We start from the raw sequence: 25,362 nt of genomic DNA, 5'->3' as shown, positions 1-25,362 counted from the left end.
TCGGCCGTCCAGCCAGTTTTTTACCCAGCGAAGAGTGCACCTGTCTAGGCCGTGAGCAGCCAGCTTCTCTAGGAGAATGCTGTGGGAGACAGTGTCAAAGGCTTTACTGAAGTCCAAGTAGACCACATCCACTGCCTTTCCCTCATCCACTAGGCGGGTCACCTGGTCACAGAAGGCGATCAGGTTGGTCAAGCAGGACCTGCCTTCCATGAACCCGTGCTGGCTGGGCCTGATCCCCTGGTTGTCCCGGACATGGCTCGTGAGCACCCTCAAAACGAACTGCTCCATGATCTTCCCCGGCACCGAGGTCAGGCTGACTGGCCTGTAGTTCCCCGGATCCTCCTTCCGGCCCTTCTTATAGATCGGCGTCACATTGGCAAGCCTCCAGTCATCTGGGACTTCCCCAGTTAACCAGGACTGCTGGTAAATGATGGAGAGCGGCTCGGCAAGCTCCTCCGCCAGCTCCCTCAGTACCCTCGGGTGGATCCCATCCGGCCCCATAGACTTGTGAGCGTCCAGGTGACACAGCAGGTCATTAACTTCTTCCTCTTGGATTATGGGGGGTTTATCCTGCTCGTCGTCCCTGTCTTCCAGCTCAGGGGGCTGAGTACCCTGAGGATAAGCACTCTGACTACTAAAGACTGAGGCAAAGAAGGCGTTGAGTACCTCAGTCTTTTCCTCATCCTTGGTGGCAACGTTCCCCCCCGCATCCAAGAGAGGATGGAGATTCTCCTTGGCTCTCTCTTTGTCATTAATATACTTATAAAAGCATTTTTTGTTGTGTCTCACGACAGTGGCCAGGTTGAGTTCTAGCCGGGCTTTTGCCTTTCTAATTTCCTCTTTGCATGACCTAACGAGATCCCTGTACTCTTCCTGAGTTGCCTGTCCCTTCTTCCACAAGTGATAAACTCTCCTTTTTTTCCTGAGTCCCAGCCAGAGCTCCCCGTTCAGCCAGGCCGGTCGCCTTCCCCGCCCGTTCTTTTTGCGGCACATGGGGAGATTTAATTTACCTAAATACAATTAAAAGTAACCTTCTAAGCTTTCTCAAAAATTCTTTTAAGCTTATGTCAGGTTTCATTTTTTTTCCCCACTAAGATATTTTCAGAATATCTGCTGAATATCATAGGAATTAGGCTTCTTTCATTATCAACCTTTCTGTTTACATGTCTCAAACAAAAGAAGTCACATCTGCATGAAGTACATTAAAACAAGAAAAATGGTGTAGAGGAACAGGAACATCACTTACCTCATCAGCAATCATACACCTAAATAAGAAACAAGAAGAGAGGGGAAAAAAGCAGAAATCAATAGTAAATATAACAGATAAAGCAATACCTACAAATTTTTTTTTTACTGTAAATTTAATTATGGATTTAATGAATCAGTGAAAGGAAAAAAGGTAGACTTCACTCCTACAGATATCAACTACAAAAAGTAAATTTGGTATGAATTTGAAAGTAAGGATGCCAATTGTTCTAAAAACTTATATTCAATTTGTTAGCATTACTGAAGAACTTGCATTGTAAAATTGAATTGCTTCTTTTGTCTAGTGCTATATTAATTGTAATCTTAAGAGACATTTTCAAGGCAAGAAGTGCATCTTCAATTTTTTTTGTCTTTCAGAAACAATGTTTTTGCTGCTTCACGATTATTTATATGTCAGACTGATTTTAAAAAGCTGCTTTCCAGAGCTGTCACATTTGTTTTGAAATAGAAAGAGACACTCGTTCTCTCCCAGCAATTGTACTAGCTTAAGTATTAGAAAATGAACTTGACTTTTTCCTATTTTGGAGTCACTTAGTTAGTGCTACTCCACATAAAGACAATGACAACTCCAAGTCCCCAGTCAAAAACTAGTAAATTCTGTTCAGCATATTTACATTTTCTAAACATTAAATGCCATCTTTGATATGAATTTCTTACAGGTATTTTAAGTTATTTTGTTTATTTCAATTACTTAGTACGTACATTCTTAATTCAAGTAGAGTCTAGGGAACTTAAATGTTTCTAGCCCATGCAAGCTTCTTCATCAAATCTTTGATACTGGATGAAGGACAAAGGAAATTATTTGATGGACATTTAGATAAGCCATTAAATGGATGATGCTGCATCTTTCCAAATGTGTACCCTCAGCTATTTTACAAACTCAGCTCTCAGCTATTTCACAAACTTTTACCTCCACTACTTCACAAAGTTTTCCAAGCTGGAGAAAAAAACACAAGACAAACAAAAAAACCCAAAACCTAACCAACAAGCCCATCCAATTCAAAAGCATTACCTAAAGAACTACAAGAGATCGTTCTGCCTCTAGTAATTAGTAGATAAAATACATATATTAAATTCATACACACTAACAAATTCAGAGGGAGGCATGAGTCCAAGCAAAAACTGTGAAGATAAGAAAGAGGCAAGGAGACAACCTACTCCCTTTAAGTCTTAGAGCAAGATGATGACTTGAAGTTCCTTCTTCTCCTATAGCAACCCTGGACTGCATGAAGATACAGATTTACTAAGTATCTTCTGACCAGAATCAATGCCGGGAATTCCAAGGCAAGATCTGAAACAGGCACAAAGTGTGCATTTCTGGAACTTCGTAAGAATTGTCAGAATTCGATAGCAATACCTGCTTGGGCTGCAGTTAAATAACTGGCAATTAGATGAATTCTCCAGCTACTAAGTAATCTGGGAAGTTTTTCAAGCATTGTATAATTTTTTAAATTGTCACAAAAAGCAAACCGGAAGAGTAACTCCCATCAGTCGGTATCATAGTGCCACACAAAGGCCATGGGCTTAGTCAAACCACTGATTGAGAAATACAGCAGTGAATGCTGTTGGTTGAACTAAGTGACAGTGATAGACTGACAGCTCTATACAGTCCATCACTTTGCTTGAGGATTTATAAATGTTTACTGACAGAAAAAAGGGCCAAGTCTCAGAAATGATGAAATATTTCAAGCTCTGGAAGGGAATAAACTTCACAGGCCACTCCGCTTGTTTTCCCCCCTGACTCAAGTATCCTTCTACCTTGTGCTTTTCACTTATTATCTCCAGTAGCTTTCGGTCATGGACACAAACTAGTCTTGATGAATTGCTCTGGATTAATTCTTCTTCATAGTCTGTTGCCAGCCACTGCAGCTTCTAAGGAAACCAAAACTTCTCCTACTCCTATGTCGTATAACTAGATATGCACCCACTGCACCACGTAACTCAAATGTAATGTTCCTTCCATGAAAAAATGGAAAAGATCTTCCAGGTCTTTATGTCTATAATAAAATTTAACACACCAAGATATAAGTGTTCTGTATTTTGATACCAAAAATCTTTTAAAGTAATACAGAACTGCTTTTTTAGTGGTAGGTATTCTGAAGTTAGTATAGCTACCCAAAACCACAACAGAAGTCGTCTTTTCTGCACAAAACCCAGCCACTTTACAGTAATGATTAATGCTTGTAGCAGCACCATCAACTTAGTGCTGTCATTATGTCTAATAACATGCATCTTGCCATGGGGTCAAAGTGGACATTTCTGTGGTCAAAATAGAAATCTCAGCAGAAAACATACACTGGCACTTTTCAGACATGATGTGTGAGATAAATGTTTGATATTCTGAAAAACATGGTATACTGCTGTTTGCTCACTCCATCTGCCAGTGTAAATTTCAATGTCTACCAATTTCATCAGTTTCTTTCAACTAACAGAAAAAAGAATTCAAAATGTATCTTACATAACAATTTTTTATAAGTAACAAACTATCTACTTGCAATAGCTTTGTAACCACACTCCCCCCAAATTGTTAGGGTGAAGCGATGAAAACAAAGGAAGAAAACGTAACAAAACAAACAGATTTACAAAGGAAAAAAGGCAGGAAGAGAATTATTTTTAGTGGCGACTCATGATTGTGGGGCCTTAATACCTGTGATTTGCAGCTGGGCAAAGACATTTATTTGCAGACAACTAATACACAATTCTAATTTTAAAATAATGTCAGGTTTTGCTCACTTCAAAGACTGTTTTTTAATTTAATACTCATTGTTAATTGCTTGAACTGAAGTTTACAAAACAAGTCTTTCTTTTTGCAGATTCTTTCGGAGGCCAACTGCTTTTGCTACATTAATCATGTTTTTTAAAAACCGTTTGAAGCCTGAAATTGGAATGCACAACAACCTAGTGTTGCAGGGGTTTTTAAACTCCCTACACAAATGCAGAAAATGAGTAAGACTACAGCAATTAGCTACACAGAGAACAAACCAAAGACCTTCTTCAACAATATAGTATATTTAATATAAGGATATCAGAGCAAATGTACAAATATAGCAATAACAGAGACTATATTGCATCCAAGTAGCATCTGGTAGTAAAGAAATGTGGTAAAGAGGACAGGAATACAAATGTTCCTTGCCAACTTGTGCTGACAAATGCAATATTTCTCAGCATATCAACTTATATTTTAGTAGAATTGCATAAATAATGAAATGTTAATTATGCCAGTTCAGACACATAGAAATCAAAGCGAGAATACGTAAGATCCTATTGCACTGTTCTTTGGCATATGTGAACTATTTGGACCCTCACTCTTTTTTTCAGGACAACAAGCTAAAATGAAGAAATTCAGAGTGATTTACAAATTGTTCTGACAATTAGAAGTTGAATAGCAATTAAAATAAAAATCCTTAAAGATATGTCAACCACAGGAACATATGTTTTTCCATAAAATGACATTTTTTTCATTAGAGTGAACTGTAGCTACTTAAACTTTGATGACGTGAGAATCTGCCAAAGAATAGGAAGTTGTTCTGTTGTTCTTTTTGCACTCATTTTCAGACTGTGCTCATAGAATCTTTGCTGCTATAGAGTATCCTCTGTTTTCATGTCTATTAACTTCCACTTAATATGTCTGAAGTGAAACTTCTCATGTAGCAGCGACAAAGTTGTTGGCTTTTAAATATTTATAGAAACTCATCATTTTGTTGGTGGTAAATGAATGGAAGTACAAAGTAACTGCCATCATTTTATCCATAACATAACCACTCTTAAAAGATAATCATGGTAAAGTGATCAACACATTTTACCTTCCTTGTTTCTGAGTACCGATACAAATAGAGATTCCACAAAAACACCCATATGCTTAAAAGTTACATACATATAGTGATATTTTGCTATTTAGTTAAGTATTCATTCTCTTCTCCCACCCATGATGAAAACGCTTTGTCATAAGTAGTTTGGATTTTCCTCCTATATTTGCAACCCATACATTTTTTTAGTCATTTAAACATTCAACTAGACACGCCATAGATAGATATGAATCAGGTGCACAAAATTGTTTTTAAAGCTCCAGTTAGAGTATCTGAATGTGTTAAGTCCTCTGTTATGATACAGTTAGGAACATGAATCACTGCTTTGAGCCACACTGTTCATACTCAAATTCCTGAAGTGCCACAGTTTTTAAATTGCTAATTTATGCCAATTAATTAACATTATTGACACTTACACTTGATAAAAGTTTTGACATGACACACAAGATGAGTTTATGATACAGGTAGAAGTTAAAAAAAACTAATGTAAGTGGAAATTGAGGATATTCAAATTATTTTATGACTTAATGCATTTTAGAGCATTCATCTTCTGTAGTTTCCACAGTTTTAGAATAAGAACCTTAAAGATGCCTGCTTAATGTAGTTACAAAATATGAGAAGTCCAAATTTTTTTCATTAGACTCTACGGCAATGAAAAATAGCTTATATTACTGAGCGGGAAATCATCAAGTGTTCCCAGTTTATAATCACAACAGTTAGATTTGAAATGTAAAGAACTTCCCCATCATTATAGCCCAGATCACACTGAACTCATAACATATCTAATAGTTGCATTAAGCTCTTAAAAAGCAATACTTTACATTTTGCTTTACATAATCTTAAAAATATGCAGCCTCTACTTAAAACAAACTTCAGTATGTTCTATATTATTGCAGTCAGACAAGCTGCCAACATGAACATAAAGGTTCCATGCTGTCACAGCAGAAAAAACAGATCTTCAGCTACATTGAAGAGACAAATATGTATTTTTGTTTCACGTATTTTGACTGCAAGAAGACAGACTTCTTGTTCTCTGAAGTTCAATTAGTCATTTCCTCTCAACTGGTAGTTACCCAATCTGAGCTTCATCATTCATATCCCATCTGTTCATATGACACCTTAATAATAGCTCTATCCAAGAATATAAATCAGAGCTATGATACGCAGTTTCATATCCTGTTATAAGCTCAGCCCACATGGTAAAAAGTTTCAGAAAAGCAGGGGAAAAAATCATTTTAGATGTCTCAATTACACTTACTCTCAGCAGCAAAGTCCAACTGTGCAAAAAGCACCACAGTCAAATGGCAAATTCTTTCAGATTCTTTCCCATTTCATTTTTAAATGTTTCCTTTCTTTAAAGTGAATCCCGTGGCTAGCATTTGAATCTCTGTCCATTTATCAAGGAAATCTGCTATTTTTTTCCAGCAGAAAGCATCAGAATCTCATTGGGATGCATTGCACACGCTGCTACAATCTTCCTACTATTCATAACTCTTTTGCAACTGTAGGGTTAGCAATGGGCTTCGGACACAGTAGTATCTTCCATAAATAGAAGGGAACCACATAGTCTGGTCTCCACTAGGATTTAACAACTCTTTCATTCAGAGATGTATTAGCTTTAAAATAAAACTACATTTTCCATTAAAATGCAAACACAAAGAGCAAAACAGGAAGCTTTGTGTAAGAACGTATCCTGGTAAGTGAATATGCATGCAGAGAAGAGAGCAAGAAGTCTACCGTGTTCGTTCACTTCAGGTGCACATAGGTCCAAAACCTTAACTGTTGATCCCCACACAAAAGAGAACAAATGCAAGCACCTCAGGTTATACACAAAACCCATCAGTGCGTTTGAAGCTTTCTTCTAAATGTAAAGAATCACATAATTTAAGAGACCACACAAAGCTGGATGAGTCAGAACCCCAGAAGCAGATATTCGCGAGTCAGCATGCACTATCAGAACAGTCTTGTAAAGGTATCAAGCACCAAGCAAACGTGCACTTACAGATTCTTACTACAGTAAACCTTGGAGAGAAACCAGAAGTTGGCAAAAAACAGGTGAAGGAACTAAGGAAGAAACCCAAAACCTAGCCCTATGAAAGCTCTGGTCAGGAAAGTTCTGCCTCTGGAAGGTCAGAAAGCATAATTTTTCAAACCTCAAAGAGCACAGAAAGAGCTCCTGATCGTGTTGATGTCAAGAAGATTGGAACCAACTTTACAAAGCCAAAGGAGAAGCAGATCTTCAAAATTTTATGCAGATGAGTCGACTGGAGAAGCAGAAGGAAACTGAGGCTAAGCTCATGTGGCATGTGCCATATAGCCACACAAAAATAGTCTGCATCAGAAAGAAGTTAATAAAAGAAGTTAATACTAAAACAGTTTCATAAAATGAGACTCAGGGAAGGAAAAAATGTTTAAATGAAAATAATTTCTATTTCTGTGTGTCTGGGTTACATTCAGGTCACCCTTTTTGAAATGTTAGCAATATTAACCAAGCAAACAATACAGTTAAAATTTCTTATATTAATTATGGCTATTTCAGCAAGGTATCTTTGCCAAGACAAAGAATCTAGTTTTGAACTTTGCTCTTGCAAGAATACTGATTAACAACACACTGGCATATATCTAAGGTCTATATAAACAAGAATCCTACTAAGTAATACAGCCAGTGCTAGAGATTTCTTGTAACTGCAGAAATATTTTGCAATAATATCCTCTCTAAACAAGACAGTTCTGCTTCCTTACATGGAGGATTAAAAGCTAAAGGGGCATAGCAATCCAATACAACTATTGCTTGCTTGTGAGCATAATTTAACTTTTTGATTAATTTTCAACAGCTATCCAGAAAAAAAATAGAATCACAGGTAACTTTCTCAGAACAAGCTCCTTCACTTTTAAATGCGTTTTACAAGACGAACAGTCAGAGCAGTAGCACTTCATTTCTTAAAACAATTTAAAACAATGAAAAATTTTGTTACTACTCAAACAAATTAAAGCTGTTTTTGTTAATGCAGTCTTTGGAACATATTGTACAGAGGAAGCTCGCATCCTTCTTTCACTAGTGTGGGTGTCCTGATATTCTTGGGATTCTCACCTACTCATGTGAGTCAGTTTTATATAACGCTACAACGTATAATTTACCTCCTACTCACAAGCCAACACTTTAGCACTAACATCTTAACCAAGGGTTATTTAAGGAGTCTGAACTTAGTACATTTTTATATAAAACTGCGCAAGCAACCATTACACTTGTGTGTCAGTAATCACAGCACACAGTCCTAAAACAGACCTAGAACAAAGAGCGCTGACTTCTTTGCAAAAATAATCAAGGTTATTTCACCAAAAATAGAGCCCCAGAAGATTTAAGCTAGATGATACCCTTGCTCTTGAACTACACTAGGTATTTAAAAAAAAATTAAATAATAAAAAACCAACCCTCAATCTAATGTAAGATGCACTAAATTGCCCCATCTGCAGGGTTAATGATTCTCTGAAGGAGTGTAGAGGAGAATGGTTGTGCTGTCTTATGCTTTTCTCCAACACTCCTCAACATGTAATGGAAAAAGCCATCTAAAATGCTTTGTTAAGATTGGAAAGCTATGAGAGCACATTTGCCAACACATTCTAGTATTTTAGCTTTGACAAAGATGTGTGGAATAACACATATCAAAGTGGTCAAGTTGAAGGTTAAGCTCAGACACTTCAATAGGTTTTTAGAATATATTAATTCAACTGTTAACTGATAAATATTCTAGTCAAGAAGACACCTAATAGTGAGAGTGAAAACTCTTTATCCATTCAGTCACTGGCTTCAGAGACAAATTGGTTCACCAGCAGACTCAATGCAAGAAAAATTCACTTCAGTTAATTGGAACAGTTGGAATAACATCAACTAATTTCAACTACCGACAATCTAGGCTACAAACCTTAACCTTGGTATTAATTGGCATGACTGAAATACCTGTGATCAACGGTAGCTCTTCCTTAGCACGTAGTCTAACGACTTTCAGTGAAATTTAGGTACTTCTCATTACTTTTCCAATAAACTCAGCTTTCCCAAGTGACCCTCCCTTGCAGTGATCTGCACTGCAAGAGCTGCAGAAGAACTACTCTCATAATGTCTTCCTCCTTTAAAGGTAGCTGAATCAGGCAACAGGGAAAAGAATTACCTAGAAAAGTGTCTCATCACTAGTCTCTCAATTTTCAATAGTTCCCAGATTCAATGTCTTTTCCCTCCGGTACCCTATGCCCTCAAAGCCAGTGTGTAGTTTTCTCCTACACTTAGTTCCTTCTCCATACCAATACTTCAAAATACTTTTGTACCTTCCAAATACTTCAAAACCAACCATCCATTCAAAGGTTGACAGAATATCTCACTTCTTTTCTGACATATATCTCTGAACTAAGCAATTCCGCTGATCTTTTCTACATTGCTTTACCTCCTCTACTCTAATTTGTCCCCCCTTCAACACAGTACAAAGGCATCATAAAGCATGTGGATTTAAATTGTTTGCCCAGCTACCTTTGGGGTAGTTTTCTGCCCATGTTCTTCCTCTCCTTCCAACTTCCATTAAGTCAGTCAGAATTTGACTCATACTTGTTTAAGACCTTACTTTTTCTCACTCGCATTAAAATGGCTTGTCTCACATACTTAAAACTGATCACTTTCATTCTGCCCTCTCCCTGATGCTTATAGTTAAACACACAGATTTTTCATTGTGGATTCTCCCTCTATAAACTTTCATTGCACACAGCTAACACTAAACTCATTTCCCCTCTCTCCATCACTGTTGACAACCTATTACCTACACTTGTATTCTTTATCTCATTTGGTTCTTCTCTTCCATTCTAACAAATTGTGCCCTGCATTTCTAAAAATCTGTATTTTCTTCTCTATTCCTGCTGCTAAAAGTCCACATTTAAGCCCAGGTAATTTCTCAGATTACTACCATTGCTTTTTTCTGTTCTTAAATCTTTTTTTTAACCCCACATAGTTCCTCTCCTGAATGACATTCTACATTCACTTACTGACAATGCATTTTTTGTTCCATTTGAATTGCTTCCCAGTTCCTCCAGCATCACTTCCAAACAACCCTCCCTGGCCATGAAAGCTCTGCAGAATTTGGCTCAATCTCTCATTCATACTTCCTGCATCTGAACCTCATTCTGTGAGCTAGCATCCTCATTTAATCATCTCTCTCTCTCCCCCCGCCCCCCCTTTGGCACTTCTCAGATGTGAAATGTACTCTGAAACATTACAAACCAATATCTTTTAAAAAAGAAACCTTTCTTGAAAAACACAGTACTCACAGAGCCACTCCATATTTAATTGCTGAAATGTATTAAATTAACTGTTTGATCCTCTACATATTCATTAAATAGCCATTCCATTCTTTCTCCCCAAGGATTACTTTTCAGCTTTATTTTCTAAGACTGGAAACAAATGCTCATCTATTATGATGCAGGGCTTAAGGACTCAGATTTATCACAAAATTATAATAATTTCATAAATTTAAAATGGGTTGCTGAATATGTTGGAATAAAAGACGACTTCTTTCTTATTCTAGCAAGAGACTTATGCCTTGTTTCAAACAACTCTTTCAGACTATCTAACCACAATCTACTGAGACGAGAGACAGAAATGACATTAAAAAGTTACAATTATTTTTATTCCCAGTTCTCTCTGATCTGAAGATCTACAAATAATGGAGACACTTGTTGATGGCACTTGATGCTTCAAGTCACCAAGTACATATTAAAATAAAAACGAAACATTCATAGAACTATTCCTAGACATGACTAAAAAAAAAAAACACACCAAAAAACCCCCAAAACCAAATGTGAATGGAAGTTAATTTTCTAACATGCAAATTTAATTAATTGGCACCTATCAAAGTCAGTGTGACAAAACCAGAGAGAATAAGTAGATCTGCCAAAAGAGACTATGATTAACTTCATCTTGTCTGTTTTTCAATTTATCTTCTTTATGTTAAATTCTGAACTCTCTGTCTTAAGATCAAATTGGTCACAAGTTTAATAACAAGAATTCAGATTAACTCCAGTCTCACAACAACAGTGATATTACAACATCTAGAGTCATTAAAGGGTATTCTGTTTGGTACTTACACTACTTCTACATCCTTATCTGCAGCATATAAGAACGATAGATAGTCGTCGTTATGTGCTTACAAGGAAATAGTCAGAACGCTCACTAAGATTTTCAGCAACTTATTCAAAACAAAATGGCCCAATATGAATAAAACTTGAAGAAAAATTCTTCTTATAAATGTTTTCCATAAATAGTGATGTAAAAAACAATATATTGATAATTATCAAATAGCTATAGCTCCATAAATTATGAACTCTCCATGTCAACCATTTCTGTGACATTGCTCTTCCTTTAGAAATTAACGGTTAACGTTTTCACTGCACAAATGAAGTTGTGTGCTACTTGCTTAAGTTAAACTAAGACGTTAAGTAAACTAATAGATTGTAGTGTTGTGAGGACTTATAACAGAGATGAAAACAGAAAAGCAAAATTCAACTGAAAATAACGATGCCACATCTCCCAGAAGAGAAATACTGAGAAAGAATACTGGGGGACAATCCAACAGTAGCCTATAAAATATTTTTGTTAAGTGTTCCTTTAAACCATGTAGCTGATTCCAAAAAAAAGAGATGATTTTAGACAATCATAAAAAGCAGTTGGTCTCGCATTTTATCACAATATAGACTTGCAACAACCTATGACCTTTCAAACAAATGACAGATATGTAAACATGCATCTAGGCTTAGTGCTTCAAAATGGAAATGGAAGAAAAATGTATTTTCTTCTCTGAAATGTTCACATTCACAGCTACTCTCAAAGATAAGAAACCCAAGAAAAGAAAAACACTGAAAAAGCAAATCAATCAGTAATCTTGGATCAAAAAATAGTGAAGATAAAAGCAAAGTAAAACAAAAGTTCTGGTAACTTAAAAGGCAATACAAGAGAGAAAGCAACAGGTATTTTACAGAAGGAGAAAGAAAGATTAATAGACAACATAAAAACCAGAACCAAACTCAGTAAAAATGGAAGAAAAAAAAAAAAAAGAAAAAAGAAGAGTGAAAGGAAAAAGTAGTTAAACAAAAGTGTAAGAGAAAAGGACCTACTGTTCTAGCACAAACTAAAATGTGCATGGAAGCAAACACAGACTGAACATATTTTCTCTTATTATATCAGCTTCGAAAAGCTAGAAACATAACTCCCTTAGGCACTCAACTCAAATGGAAATGATACCCTTCATACTATTCAATGGCTAATACAGAAGAATTCACCCGATTCAGGCTATGCAGTTCAGAGTCTAGACAAAGAAAGCTTAACCTCTTCCTCAAGGTTTAAAAAATTCCATTAAAAGACACATTTCCACCCCTCCCCATCCCTGCCCAATGCACTGGACATGCAGACTATAGGGTGGGTTTTTTATGTTCAGGCAGGCTGAATGAGATACAACAAAGCAGATTCAGAATAAGGATTTCTGAGAACTTGAGAATTTTGAATTTCAAGGGTGGAAAAAAAAACCAGTTAGTCTACCATGATATCTAGATTCAATTTCTGTGCATTCTCATCACTCCTTCTTACTGCCATCCTGGAAAGTTAAAGAAATCTGTGTACAAATTTGCCCAAGAATTTAAATACGACTTGTATCAGAAATTCCTGGCCCTACAAAGGACTATATTGTGCCTGGGAATTCTAAACATTTCTATTTGCTTCCTGCCCAAGAGCTATCATTTCTACGATTCAACTACTAAAACCTCAGCAGACTGTATATACTTCACCTTCTCAGCGATGAACTGGAGCTAGAACCTTTTAGCTGTGTTTGTAAGCTTTGAGGAAATTTTGATCTGAGCCTCTGTTTTTCGTTTTTCTGGTCCATTTTGAGGAGGGGGGGAAATGAATTTCTATGAAGACTGATAAAGTCTTTGAACTAAAAATCTGTTTTAATTACCAAAGAATTAACTGTGCATTTCTCCTGTGTAGCTTGCTAGAGATCAGAGACACAGTGGAAAAAAATGCACTATTTTGAAGTGCAGCCAACTGACTCGTTACTATAATAGGGGACACTTGCACTCCATTCTCTAATGAGCTCACTATCATAATGATTCTCTGTAGCCTGTTATCCAAAACAACATTAAACACCATACAACTTTTTCTTACTCTAGAAAAAGACTGCCTAACAAAGCAAATACCCTTCATTAAAACTGATAGCTCTTAGTGCCAGATATGAACTCTGCATATCATGTTACTGCCATCCATTGTCATTTACTGCTTTTTTTATTGTGTCTATACTCAATAAAAAACATTAAGCCAGCACGTATGGGAAACTAAAAATCACTTGCTCCAGAACATATAAATATAAGTTAATGTATTACCTCTAAAACTTATAAAGGTACCACTAAAAAGCAAAAATTATCTATAAATCAACACTGGAGTAAAATACAGATCCTGGTAAATGTATCAATAAGAATTTCAATATTTAGATAAATTTATATCAAAAAATCTTCTTTTTTTTGCCAGAAAATAGAAGTTATAATATTAAAGCACTTGAACCTTATGTAAGAAAGTGAGAAGAAAACACAGCAGGAAACTAGATTACCCCAGTAAAATGGTTTGAGCATACAATTATAATGGAAAAGCTTATTTCATGAGTGGTAAATATCTCCAAGTCCTCTTTCACATCCACAAGCGAGATAGCTTAAACAAATTGTTCTGCCAACATTTCTAGAAAAAAAGATATCTGTGTGTCTGAAGGCATCTTTGTCAGATACTGCCAACAAGGCAAGCAATGCTAAATAATGATGTTTGCAAATCACATGCTGACAGTTTTTATTATAAAACTTGATAGAGCATTTAGTGATACGGTCTGTACATGTTACCCAGTAGCAAGAGAGCTAACTTTCAAACAGTAGCATGCCTCTGACTTCTACAGTCTATTCAGGTGAGCAAATTGTTTGTAACACAAGACAGACATCGCACACTTCTATAAAGATAGGATATAAAACAAGAATACATGATAGAAAGAGATTGTGAGTTTCCAAATACTATGTTACTGAACAGTAACAGTAAAAATTAACATCCAAAGAGAGATGAGGGCTCAAAAGAGATTGAATACAATCCTCATCTGTACAATCAAGCCATTTACCCATATATCTCTGCATCTTGGATATTTTGCCCAAACTTCTACGACTTTTTCCAGAGTATTGTGCTTTGACACTGCCACCTCCTCTTCACTAACACCTGACCATTGGCTGGTGACTTCTCAGCATTGTTTAGGCCTTTATTCTCAAGTCAGTCTCCTCCTGCATACTTCATAGATTCTACATGGAACAATAAAATAGGCCTGAAAATTACACTCTGTTGCTCAGAACTGCTATACCCAATAAGCAAGATGACATCTTTACTTTAAGGTTTTCAGTTTACGCCTTTTGATTTGCGATTAGGTTACCCTGAGCTCTTAGGAAATGGGGATTTGTCCACATCTGCCCAAACTATGACTAATCACCAGCAAAGACAAACAGAGAGAATTGCTCACCTCCACCTCCCAACAGCATACACACTAACAACCTTAAATATTTCCTAAGCCCATTGCTAAGAGTTTATGTTCCTAGAAGGGACATAAGATTGTTGCTTTCTATTTAAGAGACAGTTTAAAGCACATATAAATAAATAAATACATATTAATGCTGTTTTTAAAAGTAACTTACACTTTTCCTGAAAGAAAATCATAAAAATAAAATAGTTTTCAAGGATAGAATTTGTGTGCACCCAGCTTTTCCGCACATTAACGTTTGAGGTTATAAATAAAGACTGTTTCTAGCCCTAGGCACCTATTCCCAAGTGCACTTCTGAAGAATAATCTCTAGTAAGGAATAAGCAGCCATGTAGTTATTTACCTTTAAGGCATGTCTGTGAGCTAAAAGGTATCTTAGCATATGTTGAATTATACACTGCCTTGTTGGCTCTAGAATTATTATTTCCTAGAAAAGTGTTAGGCAGTCTCTGTTAGTCTAGACGATGCCCTTGGAGCATCTACTGAAAAAGCTTTTGATTCATTTACTAATGAATCAAAAGCACGAATCACAACAGCATATTTATTTTATGCTCCAGGAAAAGACAAAGGAATTAATAGCTTATTCCCAGCCCCTTCCATGCAAGAAATAAAAATTTGTCCTAATAATAAGTCGCTTTTCACACTGGGTGCTTGTCTAACCTAAGATAATATTAATTGAATCTCTTCAGCCAACAATAGAGCACTTACTCTACACCCGTTTCCTGCCACTAGAGCAAAGCATGGATTAAGTGATAACTGCAAAGGGAGTGCACAGCCTGAGGGAGAGAAGAAAGAACTGAGATGCTCATACTGCTTACTTCAAGTCCTATGTTTATGTATTTTTAAAACTAGAAAAGACACTTCTATAGAAAAGTACCAGACCCTGCTAAAATATACCACTGGGAATACTGAAAGAAGTCTTAAATCATTTTGGAGTACACAAAAGGGAAAGACTTGGGTGAGCCAAGAGCTGACAAACTAATAAGAAAATTCAGCTACAAGCTCTTGTTCTCTGTTTTGGGACAGAACAAAAATTAGATCTGCCTGAGCAAGGGACAGATTTAAAAAATACTCCTCAGGAAAGTTTGACTTAATAAATTTTACTTTATAGAGAGGCTGGCTGAGAGTGTGCACACAATTCCTCAATTTGACCCACCTAACTTACAGGATTTGCTATGCCAAGGAATGAGATTTCTTGCAATCATCATGATGAAAATACTTTCATACGCATGCCACAGTAAAACCGTCAGTGCCATATTACTAACAGTCTTTTGTTAATGAAGGGTTTCAAGAAAAGAAAACAACATAAATCCCATAACCCTAATGAAAATAGTATCATTCCCTCCTTGACAGAGAGTCATTAGCCTACGTATTCCAACCTTTTTACATACTTCTTGCAGGCAATTGTAACTTCTCAAACAAAAAGAAGAAAGAAATATCTAATTAAAATTTATCTAGTCCTACAGTTAAGCTGCTTCCTGAGGAAGAGGAACCTCTGTATTATATAATAGACTGCAAAAGATTATGCTACTTTCAAATACATCCACTAGCCTACACTAATTAACATTAAAGAAACAATACACATTTAACATCTTCTGTTATTTTGCTATTTGTATATACAAATGCACCTCAATTGCATACTATAAGCGCTTCACTTCTCCTTACTAGAATCAGATCAACTGAGATATGGTAGCCAAGGGCTTTGGATTTATTAAATTCAACTCTAATGTAGACTTTGCTGTCTATTCTATCAAAGCCTTAGTGATCCATTAAAACTGTATGCATTCACTCTCACAGTCACACTGTGCAGCAGGGAAGTGCCTAATATGACCAGTGGTCACAGGGAAGTTAATACCAATACAGCATAAAGCTTTTTAAATCTCAGGCTTGCACGTTAATGGTTGGACTCATCTTTCTACTCTGCTACCTAGTCTGGCAGCATAAAATAGATGGCTTGCTTCATTCCCTGAAGACAGCAATGTTACAATTGCCAAAGGTTTTTTGCCAAACGAATAGAATTAAAGTGAAAATCTTCAGAGGAAATTTTAATTGATCAAAAGTTCCATATAATTGCAAGAACTGATGATAATAATTTCCTTTTTCCTGCAAACATTTATTTTCTCCTGAAAAAAATCACAAATGTCAGCAAGCAACCCTCTTAGACCCTAAGCCTCTTATTCTGAGCAAGATGATGAAATGATCAGAAACTAGCTTCATCCTTCTTTAAAACCTAACCTAAAATAATTTCATTTGTGCCATGAAATGTCATTTACTTTCCAAAAGAACAACATGCAGTAGTTTAATGGCTTTAGGTTGCAATTGCCGAAATTTTCTAAAATTTATAAACGTGGAAATAGCATTTCCCTTCCCTCTTCTTCGCCCCTGTAACTCAATAACAGGCTCTTACACAGCAAAATATTTCCAGCCTCTGCTGCATAAACTATTTTTCTGATTTATCAGGTACTTAATTGTTGAATGCCTGCTCTATCAATTGCTGCACTTGCTAACTGAGCACTCTGCAAGGCTTCTTCTGCTCTGCTGTTGCAGCTCAGTGAGTTCCAGAAACCCTGATTACATGCCAGAATTGTACCAAGTTTAAAATAGAATACCACACAGATGCATCAAGATCTGTTAGTCATTCCCTTAACAGCTCTACCATGCCATTAAGAACTAAAGAAACAAATGTGAATTAACTTATTTTAAGAATTCTCTATTAACATGACAAAAAGGATGGTCCTACTGACATCAACCTCCTCTTACGTGAGGAGATCTTTGATACTCCAGTCCTCTTTCGCATAATGCATTATTAAACATTTCTTCATCCTCTAAGGAAAAAACAAAACAACCCCTCACTTTAAACCATATTATCTTACAGTTTACAAAAAATTTCTGTAATATAACTCACCTAAGAGCTGCTGGTATTGCATAGTCTTTGTAAAAATTAATTTACATTTACCTAAAATAATTATTTTTAGCATATCATACAATAACGATTTTACCTGCCGCTTCTCTGAAGTGCAAATATGATGCCTTGCTCCTGAAAAGGAAGCAGTTTCTTTCTCAGTCTTTGAGGTAGAAAGGACAGCTTAGCATCAACATTTTCTGAATAAGAAGCTTCAAGTGCAGGTATTTCCTGGAATGTACCAGCCATGTTGAACCTAAGGGAAACAAAACCAAAAAAAGATGTCTTACTTAAAAGACAGGTCTGCAATACGTTACAGAATAAAGCTTCATGGAACAATAGTAATCGCTCCATCTTGAAATATTCAATATCTACACAACTCCACTCAAGTCTTGAGAATTCTCCCTAGAAAGCATAAAATAATGCAGATGATGGAGGAAGAGCCCACCACCTCAGTATCAATAAAATATTCTAACTATTCCAGTATGAAGAGGTCAGCACGTATCACTTCCTCAACACTATGAAATAGTTATTTAAGAAAGTTCCCTATTCATGGATGACAGTTATTGGCCATTCAAATAAAGCTAACTTGTAGACATTGAAATATAACTCTCTTAGTAAACATTTTACAGAAAAGTTACAGAAAACGGTTGTTTAACCTCCTGATGATGGAACTAACAGTCCTCTAAAATTTTTAATCCTAAGAATCAAATCAGGAAAAAAGGGCAAAATATGCCCACTTTGGGGGAAGAAAGGAAAAAAAAAAAGGGGGGGGGGAGGGGGGGGAGGGGGGGGAAGAGTAAGCAACTTTACTTCCCTCAGAAAGAAACAATCTTAAACCACAGAATTAATCAATGAAAAAATTTCATACTGTGCTTCAGACTAAAAGTGTGGATTCTTCATTCACTTTTGTCACAAAGGGGACAGGGTCAAAGAAGAAATACTTTTGTTCTCTTATAACTTCAGTAGACTTTAAACAAACAAATGGTTAAACAGTTCAGTAGCAGTGCGCTAACTAAACATGAGGAAAGCAACAAACCTTTACATCAAAGCATTACCTAATTATTTTGGATTCATGGCCTGTGTGAGGAGCAGGATTACCTTAATGATCATAGAAACAAAGAATATCAGTCAAAATATGCTTCCTGTATTGTTAAGAGTAGATATTGTACCACCAGGTTTAATAGCAAAATTCTGAATGTGTTGCACTCCGATTTTTTAATATTGACATATTTCTGAAGCAACTCAGAAGAAGTCAGACAGGATTTGGTGGGATGAACGATTACATTCACAAGAAGAAATGTGCTGAGCTAAATAGTCACTCACTTCAAGGACCTGCAGGACTAAGTAACCTGTTTTTTTACACTGCCTGGTTACAAAGTAAGATAGATCTGAGGACAACGCAAATGATTAAAGTAATCAACATGATAAAGCATGATCATGCAAAACACAGTTTGCAACAGTTTCCTTCTATTGTCATGGAGTACAGGTGAGGAGGTAAAACAAACAGATTGATTCAGATGAAACTATATGCCACAGTGAAAGAACAGCACCTCTGTATTCCTAAAATTCCACTTACGAAATTTTAGCCACAAAACTTGATGTACACTCTTCCAGCTGAAGTTACATTCTCTTCAGTGAATAGAATCTAGCTATAACTGCACTACTGCACTGTATCTATCTATCTATCTGTAGCCCAAGTTGAAAGAGCCTGGGCTTTTGTTCTAGCGCAACTATACAAACATCTTCTAACACTCCATCTTCCACAGGCCTACGTTAGACTAAAACAGAAATCCTTCCATTGGAGTGGGAGGGGGGCGTTCCTACTGGAAGTTTTCCAAGACGGTTGGAAGCCCCCGGCCCCCGACAGCCCCTCTCCGCGGTCCTTACCCCGGTGGCGGCTGGGCCACGGCAGGACGCGGCGCACGGAGCCCCTGGCCGTGGTGCTGCAAGATGCGGAGCGGAGATGCGGGATTCGCGGCCCCCCTGCTGTACACCTCTCACACTGCCGGGTCCTGTCCTGTTTGACAGTTAATACTGTCTTAGAATTAGGGAGAGCCAAAGAAAAAGGGAAAGAATAGAGCACTAGAGAGCACTGCAAAAACACGCTATCGGGAATTTGCCACTTCTGGAGCGAAAAAAAACTGGCACTGTCAGTACTGTTGACAAAAATGTCTGTAACTGGACAAAAAAAACCCAAACCAAATCAAAAAAAGGACCTCCCCCGCCCCCCCCCCCAAAAAAAAAGGGAAAAAAAGGGACCTGATTGTTCTAGAAATCCACTAAACTGTTGTAGAACCCTAGAAAAATTAGAATTTTAGAGTGTCCTGTCACCAGCATCACCAGAATCTATTTTAAGAAGCATATTCTTGAAGAGTTATCCTTTGTCCCCCACATATAAAGCCCTACAAATATTATTGCACATGTATGAAAATAACAATCCTAACTGGAACCGTAGATATGTGTGTGCGTGTATATACACACACTTAAGGACTCCTGTAAAAACATGGTTTCAGCCCTGGTCTCAAAAACACATAACTCAAGGGTCTGAACACCTGATGTTACCCATTGGATGAGTGCAAGTGATTCACACAGCAGTAAGAACCCCAGGGCTGGAGAGAGGCTGCTGTTCTCCTTCCAATAGCGCGATCAAGGTACAGAAAGCCCAGTTCGCAAGTAAGGCTGGTACTATCTTTTCTCCTGAGATTCATATCAGGTCATGCACTCAAGGTGCTAACCTAACAAGAGACAAGCCCTGTGCTGCTAAACCTCCTCCTGATACAGTCTTCTGACTGAAGACCTTCTAAAACATAACCTGTCCAAAGATAAAGAGGGATACCTTCTGAATGCCAAGGAAATAGCCAGTTACAGAGAAAGGAAATCTGGATTTCTTTTGCAAACCAGACATTCTGTGTCATCTAAGTGTGATTGCACTATTGACTATGGCTTCCCCTCCCCCCCCATTTTTATAAGTGGAATCTCTCTCATATCTTTAAAGAAACAACATTCTTGTACCTTGGGCCTCTAGAACATTCAACAGCAGATAAAAGTACTGTGATCAGTATCAAGGCTCTTTGGCGCATGTCCATCACTGAACTTTGCTTAACAGAAGAAGGAAAGCCTCTGGCTTCCCCTGTATACTCAGGAGATGCGTTTCACAGAAAAGAAGTCATAAAGCTCTGGTAAATACCCACTTCATCTCTCAGTTGAGCAAACAGAAATGTTTCAGCTCTAACTGTTGGGAAAGCAATCATAATCACTTCAACAGTTCTACCACAATATTTTCCACAGAGTATTTTTTTTTTCCTTTAAAAGTTGATTAAGGTACTTGAAGACTGCTGGCAAAAAACAAACACAACAAACACATTTCTGTAAAGCCAACCTTAAACAAGTATGCTGCAGGATTGGTGGACCCAACAAACCTGTTCAACACTCAGTCCTGTGATTCACCCTTGAAGAAAATTTCTGACTCATTTTCTGTGATGATTTTCTATTCTATAAAAGCAGAGAAAATTATATACTTCTGATCAGCTTGCTACATAGTTTGTTGTAAGTGACAATATGAGAATGAAATGTTAACATAATTAACTTTCTGTTGAACTAGATTATGACAAGATTCTTTCACTGAAACATTGAACAAAAACCATGCAGTTTCAGAAGCATAAATCTGAATTAGAGGAGGCACATATGATTCATCAGTACATAGCAATACTACCATAAAAAAATGTTTCTGCATCAGGTTAATAAGGTTAAAACTGACTTTGCAGATATATCTTAAAAAGCAGCAACAGCAACACAGAAAGCACTACCAGATATATACAAGTTTTTGTTTATTTTTTTCTCTAGGTGAATAATTAAAGAAATGAATGGTGAATAATTATAGAGTAGGTGAATAATTCAAGAAGTCCACATGCAGTGAATAATGACTATTATAAAAACATATACAATGACTAGTGTGACCACAGGACAAGACAGCAATATGAATTGTGCATTGCTAAATCTTTCATGCATTGCTCCTTAGAAAGGCAAAGTAATGTGCATAATCACATTACCCCAATATTCTCCTAATTATCAACTTTATGCTCCAGTCCTTTACATTTACTTTAGCTACATTATTATTTTAACCTGGACTACAAGCTTTCAAAGATGAACTTTGCCATCTGCTGTGCATATATAACCTACCACTCTCATGATCGATTACTCTGGAGTTCATGGCAAGTAAAAAAATACCTCAGGTAAAATATTTGATGCTCAAGATATGATTGCCTGAGAACATGCACTTCAGAAAAAAGTTTTAAGAACTTACATAACTAAAATGCACTTTTTTTTTAAAGCAACACTTACATAGTTCTTCCCCAAACCTTTTAAGTTTACTTCAATTATTGTAAACATGCACTTTTTAATGATCATACAAAGAATCATACCCTGACGATTCAAAGATCTGTCACGATTTCTGAATAAACAGCAGTGATAAAAATCTGTATTCAGTCTATTTTTATACCTGCAGCACTATTTTATGATATCCAAAGCCACAGAAGGCACTATGAAAGGTATATTGACCCTATGAAAGATTTATTTTGGTTGTGTAGAAAATGAGAACGAACACTGATGAAACGAGACAAAGAAATTAATTCCACCAAATTGCCTTTTATTGATTTGCTAAAGTAATAATTATACTGAGAATTGATGCCTTACTTGTGTGTAATGACTTTGGCAGTGGTGGTCATTTATACTTTGTTTTGCGACAGATCAATTATGTACACCACTGTAGTAATGGCAACAAATAAAAACAGCCTTTTTTAAAAAAAAATGTTGTCAGTGTAGGAGAAGACCAGTTTGTGTCTGTTGTTCTATCCGTTGCAGATTTGGAAGCTCGAAAAAGAGAAAGAAAGATTAGTGCATGTTCTCTCTAACTACAATTTTTCATTTGTTTCTGTGTCCTTAATATGTTGTAAGACGCAACCCATCAACCTTCCCACATCTCTAGATCACAAGCTCTGGAACTTCAGTTTTCTTAGACAAAATAGACCTAAAAAAAAAAGTTTGGTGTGGAGACCTAACTTTTCACTCAGGGAGTTCATTCAGCTACAGAAGTTTTACATGTTAAAAAAAAAAAAAAAGAAAAACTGTACAGTATTTTCTCAAGTGTTTTAACGGAAATCAAGGATGAAATAGCTGAATTACTAAACCCAGTAACTTTTCATCTAAAATTGCTTTAGTATCTTGGGACTAGCTAGTGGTAAATGATCCTAACTTTTAAAAGCAGGAACGGGGAAGACTCATGGAACTACAGCATGATTCATTTATAGGGCATAAAAATCAGTAAAAATTATGAAGTGCAGAACTTGTGAACACCAGGATAAATGTGCCTATTTCGTGGGAGTCAACACGTCTTTTGCAAAGGTGAGTCTTATCTTTCAAGTCTACTGAAGTTTTTTTGAAGGGGATCTACAATGATGTACCTATGAACTGGCTGATGCAGTCCTGTTTCCACTATTTTTCAAATTAATTAAATGCAAACACAATAAGTTTTATAAATATATTTGTACAGTAATTATAATTTCCAGGAAAACTTTTGAGAAAGTCCCTCAAACTTTTAAAAAAACTGAACTGTCATGTGAAAAAATTGCACTGAAACTTTTTTTTTACATACAAGCAAGTAGACTGTTCATACAGGAACAGTCATCAGCAATATTTCAAAGGAATCTGCTCCAACTTCTATTATGTTCAATGAATTCATAAATGATCTGGAAAAGTAAGTAACCCCCACGGGATAAGGGCAGTGTAAACACTAGTAAAATAAGATAAAATTAAAAAAAAAAATAAATCTGGAATTCTTGCTGTCACTGCTGCTGCTATACTGCATTTCACTATAGTCACTTGTCCTTCTGGAAGTATGTATTGAGACCCAGCTTGTTGAGGATATTACCCCAGGTGATATGTTTCTTTATTGGAAGGCTGGGTGCAAGACTGAAGAGAACTTCAAGAAGGACTATTTGAGTTTTGCAATAGCTGTTTGTCAACACAAGCTGATATCAGAATATGAACCCACTATTTATTTTTACAGGCCACTAAGTATAGCCTTTTAATGCAGCTCAGTAGCAGGTGCCTAAAACAAACGAGTATTTCCATCAAGTGTTTGCTTCATAAAATTTCCTCTTGATGGCCCTAATTGCTCCACAATTATATGTTCAAAAAAACTTAACAGGGAATTTAAGGCTCTAAGAAAATCATGGGACCTTGGCTGATTGATTCATCAACCATTTTTCCACCAGTGGAATAATAAAGAATTGAAAAACTACCCAAGTCATTAGAATACTGCATTTTAAAAAATGTTACAAGAAAAAGTAATCAGACAGAACAAAGGACATCGCAAAGCTCTGTATCACACAACAGTTTTTCCACAGGCCAGGGTACTGGGCTTGAGGAAAACAGACACCTTAATACCTGCCTAGGGGCAAATTTTTTTTTTTGACTTACGCAATTCCCTGTACACAGCAGCGTCCTGCAATAGCCGAACTACCTGAGCACATGCTGTGATAACGCAGCAGCAGCCAGGGCGAACTAGCGAGACCTTCTGGCGCAACCACGGGCTGAGAAAGAACAAGAGTCACCTGGAAGCTCGTCCCTTTACAACGAGCGAGTCCCGCCTAGGGCACCCCCGGACGCTGCTCATTGCGCAGCCCCTCAGCGCCTCACACCTGGCTGCTTCGCGGGGCCAGGCCGCGCTCCCGGCCCGGCCTCCACCCGTAAGGCGGGGCCCAAGCCGCCCCCCGCCTCCTCCCAGGCCACTGCGCGTCACACCACAGCGCAACCGCAAGGAACCGAGCTAGAAACGGCCCCTCCCGCTCCCTGCTACCCTGAGGAGCCGCTCGCAGGCGAGGGCCGCCAGCCTGGGCCCCGCCGCACCACTCACGGCTCCGACCGCCACCGCCCCACACCTTCGCGGGCTCTGGGCTCAAACTGCTGCCGCCCGGAAATGACGCACAGCCGGGGGTGGTGGGGCGGGGAACGCACACGCAGCCGCGCGCTTCCCGCTACTGCGCGCGAGGCGCTTCCGGGCCCCGGGACCGTTTTTTCTTTATGTTTTGTGCCCCTCCCTCCCCCCCCGCTGCCCCGGGAGCGAGTTAAACGGCATGTTCCTGCCCGGCGGTGCCTCGTACCGGCCTCGCTCGGATGGTGCGCGGGGGAGAGAGGGAGGGCTGAGGGAGCCGGAGGGGCGGAAAGGGGGAAGGAAAGCGGCGCGGTTACCTCACGGGCCAGAGGCGGGCTGGCTGGGAGGAGAGGGTGGCAGGCGCAGGGATGGCGGTAAGGGACGGGCCGAGCGAGGGGCCTGGGCAGCGCCGCCGGCTGTAGAGGTCGGCGGAAAGAGAGGCTGAGGGCTGGAGCCAGGGCGAGGGGCCCGGAGGGTGAAGGGGTGTGCGGCCAAGCCGGGACTGCAGCTCCCAGCCTGCCCTGCGCTGGCCCGGTCGGGGGTGCGGGTTCCTCGTGCGCCTGCCGGTAGGGCTAGCGGGGGGCACCTGGCGGGGATGGGGGGGCTGCTGCTCGGGGTTGACCGCGTCCCAGGCGGCAGTGGACCTGCTCGGGAGCATTAGGATCAAGGGAGGGTGGCGCCGCCCGGGGGCGGGAGGCCGAGGAAGAGGGGACAGGCGGGCTGTCATTAGCCGCGGCAGCAGTCCGTCTGCGCGCCACTGCGCGGCCAGTGGTCGTCGGCTGGCCACAGTGGGCGGGCGCGGCGGTGCCGGTCTCCGCGCCAAGGCGGTGTTCTTGTTGGTGGTCACAGCCGTCTGTCACGGCTGCA

At 38.4% G+C, this 25,362-nt stretch overlaps 1 protein-coding gene and 1 long non-coding RNA gene across 3 annotated transcripts in view; both read right to left on the bottom strand.

Annotated features, from left to right (window-relative positions):
* Positions 1-25,334, bottom strand: part of ZRANB3 (zinc finger RANBP2-type containing 3) — a 57,582-nt gene extending 32,248 nt beyond the window's left edge. The window contains exons 1-3 of one of the 2 annotated variants that reach the window (XM_075152732.1): positions 24,813-25,334; positions 17,659-17,817; positions 1,247-1,265 (exon numbers count right to left, since the gene is read on the bottom strand). In XM_075152732.1, coding sequence (XP_075008833.1) covers positions 1,247-1,265; positions 17,659-17,817; positions 24,813-25,222 — 588 coding nt within the window. In that variant the 5' untranslated portion in view covers positions 25,223-25,334. Of the gene's footprint in view, positions 1-1,246; positions 1,266-17,644; positions 17,818-19,451; positions 20,725-24,812 lie in introns of those variants that run through there. The other variant, XM_075152733.1, reaches the window with a different exon arrangement.
* On the bottom strand, positions 22,189-24,340 carry LOC142083399 (uncharacterized). Its single transcript, XR_012674050.1, has 2 exons — positions 24,042-24,340; positions 22,189-22,433 (listed from the first exon to the last, which is right to left on the bottom strand). It is a non-coding gene; the product is annotated as an uncharacterized LOC142083399 (long non-coding RNA).
* Positions 25,335-25,362: the final 28 nt, after the last annotated feature.

Source organism: Calonectris borealis, chromosome 6 (genome assembly GCF_964195595.1).
Source record: "Calonectris borealis chromosome 6, bCalBor7.hap1.2, whole genome shotgun sequence".
Lineage (NCBI taxonomy): Eukaryota > Metazoa > Chordata > Aves > Procellariiformes > Procellariidae > Calonectris > Calonectris borealis.
This window is presented reverse-complemented; position numbering and strand designations above follow the sequence as displayed.